This window comes from Alligator sinensis, unplaced genomic scaffold (assembly GCF_000455745.1).
Source record: "Alligator sinensis unplaced genomic scaffold, ASM45574v1 scaffold420_1, whole genome shotgun sequence".
Lineage (NCBI taxonomy): Eukaryota > Metazoa > Chordata > Crocodylia > Alligatoridae > Alligator > Alligator sinensis.
The window spans coordinates 771313-775217 of record NW_005842298.1 but is presented as its reverse complement, the minus strand read 5'-3'; the positions used below and the strand labels follow the sequence as shown (position 1 = coordinate 775217).

Sequence of the window (3905 nt, the reverse complement as noted above, 5' to 3'; positions counted from 1 at the left end):
CCCCAGAGCCCCCGCCGTAACCGGCTTGCCGGCACCGGCTCAGATGATGCCCTGCGGCTCTTCAGCCTCCTTGTGCGGGCGCGCCTCTCGCTGGAGTTTGAGCACGCTGTGCTCCGGCGGGGGGTGCCCGCCTTCGAGGCACTTTGGGCCCTTGAGGGAGCGCTGTGCCACGTGGAGGACGGCCATCTCAAATACGTGCTCTGATGTCTTGACCGGTCTGGGCGACCGGGTGGGCGCGGTGGCGGACTGTAGCTTCCAGCTTGTGCCGTGCCCTGGGCCCTCACCAGGCTGCTTTTGTTTATTTTCTCAGGGTGAGAAGTTGAAGGTTTTTGTACATGTACTATGGGACAGGGAAGGGTGGAATTGTTCGTTTCTCGAGGGCTATATATAGCATGTTAGACATGATGTGTATTACTGCGAAGGTGTTTGTCACGGTGTGATGTTCTGAATGTCCTGGAATGGTTTCTCTTTGGTGTGGTTTGATGGTTTTTTGCTTTCTGTACCTGATCTTTTGTGAAATAAAGTTGTTAAAAGTCCTTCCTTCCTCTTTCAGGGATTGTTACCATAGCATTTCCCTCCCAGCAACTGTGTCACAGAGCTGAAGATAGAATTCTGACTGAATTCTGTGCTATGCTTTCACATATAGGTGGAAGTATAGTCAGGGAGTGGGAGAGCAAAGGATGACTTTGTAGCATGGATAAAAATCAGCTTTTTCCACAAAGTAAAAACCTTCCATTGCAGACTAGTTCACTCTCTTAAAAAAGAAAACTAGATGAGAATTTCCTATAAAAGGAAGCAAACCCTGTTGCTTCCCCCATCTGTTGCCTTTTACCCAAGGAGATGAACATGGCGGAGTGTCTGCCTGCGTGACACTGGTGTCCTTTCCTCTTCTGTTGTAGCTGTGGACATGGCTCGAAGAGTTACAGAAAGAGCTGCTTGATGATGTGTATGCAGAGTCTGTCGAGGCTGTGCAAGACCTGATCAAACGTTTTGGTCAGCAGCAACAGACCACTCTGCAAGTGACAGTCAATGTCATCAAGGAAGGGGAAGATCTTATTCAACAACTAAGGTAATGGCTTTTAGACAAATTGATATTAAATCCTTTGATTGCCTTATTCTAAAGCATTCAGCATATTTCTCTATAATTTTGTTCTCTGGTATCCTTCTAGTACTGCATGAATCGTTATCCTTCTTAGTTTAATATGGGGTGGGGTGGGAGTACTCTGTTACCTGGCTTTAATGTAAATATTAGCAATGCCATTAGTTGTTTGATTCTATGCTGATCTCAATTAACTCTTTGTTTACAGGAAGTTGAGCTCTTGAGCATTAGCTTCACATAAAGGACAGTTTCATTGTCACAGAATACCCTGTTTTGTGACATGAGTGAGCGTCTGTCTCATCAGTCTGACCTACCATGCCTAAGAATGACTGAATACTTGTCCCGCCTTTTAAAGTTATGTTAGACAGGGTACAAAAGGACTTTGTTTCTACTTTTAAAAAAAAAGTGTCTATGTGGTCTTTTCCATTATTATTGTTAACTTAATTCCTTGATCTCTTTCTATGTTGAAGCATCTCTTCTACCTTGCAAAAGTGGATGTTACAGTGTGTGTGTGTGTGTGTGCGCGCGCGCGCGCGCACACACTGCATGCTTAAATATAGAAATACATTTCTTTTTCAGTTTAATTCAGCTTTGTTAATTCCTTGCAAGTACAGTATAATAAATGTCCATTTTTCTCATTTCTTCTTGACAGTTAGCTTTAAATATAGGTTTAGAAGTTAGCTGTTAAAAAAGGCATTTTAAATGTGTACTAAAAACAAATATAACTATGTTGAAGAAATAAGCAAGAGAGAAAAAAAGCTTTTGTGTTGATGTTTCACTCAATTGCAGCATGTGATACTTTAACTGAAACCATTAGTATAAACAATGCTACTGGGAAGGTCCTCTCTTTCCTCTCTTAAAGAACTATGTCACAAACATGTAGCAGCTGACTTTTTTTGTAATTTGATTCCTGTTGGTGTTTTCATATTCCTTTTCCTTTCTTTCCACTTTGAATAGGGATTCTGCCATTTCTAGTAACAAGACCCCTCACAACAGCTCTATCAGTCACATAGAGACAGTCCTGCAGCAGCTGGATGAAGCCCAGTCTCAGATGGAAGAACTTTTTCAGGAGCGCAAGATCAAGCTTGAACTATTTCTGCAGCTACGTATTTTTGAAAGGGATGCAATAGATGTGAGTCCCTGATGGCTTCATCCTGTTGATTTTAACTAGGTTTACCTGTGTGAATAAGGTATACTAAAATGGTGTATTTGTATTTGGACACCTGAAGATACAGACATACTAGATTTAGTTCTCATATGTTTAACCCCGTTAAAGGCCTTCACCTGTTTTTTCCCTCAATTATGGACTGAGTGCAGACATGGGAGCCCCAGGACTTTTAGTCCTGTGTTTGATAGACTCTTTTTTGTGGTCTCAGGTAAGTTACCCATACTAGAGCAATTTTCGCTCTCTAAATTAGGGAGTTGTATTAAATAATTCATCTTTGAGTGAAGTTTTTAATGCAAAAACAGGGTGTTCTTGCTACTTGATAACCCTTCCTTTTCCACACTGCCAAACTATAATTTTAGGGATGTTAGACCTCAGGGATGCTTCATAACTCCTGGGGTTGAAAAGCCTTAGGCTATAGCATGAAAAAAAAGCTTCTTGTAATTTTTAAAAAATGTATGCCAACACAGTTTTACTGCAGAACCTGCCCAAACCTGCAAGCATGCAGATTGTCTAGCACTTGAAACAGATGACTTGACATTGGTATGAAAGGCTTCTGGCTCTGTGTAGGGACTTGTTTGAAATCAGAAGCATAATAATCCAGATTATATTGCAATCCTATTAAGAAAAATCAAAGCAGCTGTGGAGTCCAAAAGGAAGGGTGAAAAATTTTAACTATTAATTTGAGTTAAAGAATTCAAAGAATGAGTTCATTTAAATTGCCCAAAATTTCATGAATACAATTAATGCTGCTCAGTGATGGGCTTGTGACATTCCAGTATGTGGAGAGTAGTGAAATAAGCAAGAAAATTCCAAATTATGGAACACAGCTTTTCCCCACCACCCTAAGTCTACACCAGAGTTAAGGCTATGTAATGAAAAATGGCTACATTTCAGCTTCTGAAAAATAAGGCTAGAAGATTTAAGCTAAAACCCCTAATTTTGTGCCCACCTCTTCCCTCCTCTTGACTTAAAAATGGAGATGGAAGGTAGGGTAGTGTGGCATCTTGGAGATGAACTGGTTCAGAGAGATTCTCTAGCCTCTCATATAGGAGTTGAGACTAGATCATCTCTTCTAGTCCTAACTCATCACTAAAGGACTCATAATGTGACAGTCTGAAAGTTTGAGTTGTGGCATTTGGGTACATGCATTCCAACTGCTCTCATTACCATTACTGTCTTGAACAGTCTGAGCATTAGCAGGACAAGGTTGGGAGAACTGTGATTGATACTTAGGAGTAGTCCATGTGTACTTTGAAGGATTGGCTAGGTCTCATCTCAGCAGTGAATTGGTCTACCAGGGCACTTTTACACTTGTTCTGGGGTGGGGAGGGAGCAATGTTTTAATTAGAGCAGAAGCTGCTCTAATTAGCACGCTGCTGTGTCTCATGTACCATCGCCCCCACGCTTAAAAATGGGCACCATGCTTAAGCTCATTCAACCCTTTGTTTAAGTGTCCCCAGTGCAATTTTTAGGCGTGGGGATTAAATTAATCGAGTCTGCTGCAACGCACTGGAATTCCAGAGCATTGAAGCGGCCTCGGAACTCATGTATAGAGACCCCAGAGACCATAACAGGTGTCTTGCTATAAGGATTGTCAGCATTCTGGTGGCATATATAGAAGCAATAGGCAAGTGAAGA

General features: G+C 41.6%; 1 protein-coding gene across 19 annotated transcripts in view; it reads left to right on the top strand.

Annotated features, from left to right (window-relative positions):
• The window catches only part of TRIO (trio Rho guanine nucleotide exchange factor), a 466181-nt gene that overhangs the window by 278540 nt on the left and 183736 nt on the right, over positions 1-3905 (top strand). For all 19 annotated transcript variants that reach the window (XR_003095137.1, XR_003095138.1, XR_003095139.1 and 16 more), the window contains 2 exons: positions 900-1069; positions 2057-2231. Coding sequence is in view for 16 of the 19 variants with exons in the window: in XM_025209612.1 (XP_025065397.1) it covers positions 900-1069; positions 2057-2231 (345 nt within the window). In the remaining 3 variants the exon portion in view is untranslated. The remainder of the gene's footprint in view (positions 1-899; positions 1070-2056; positions 2232-3905) is intronic.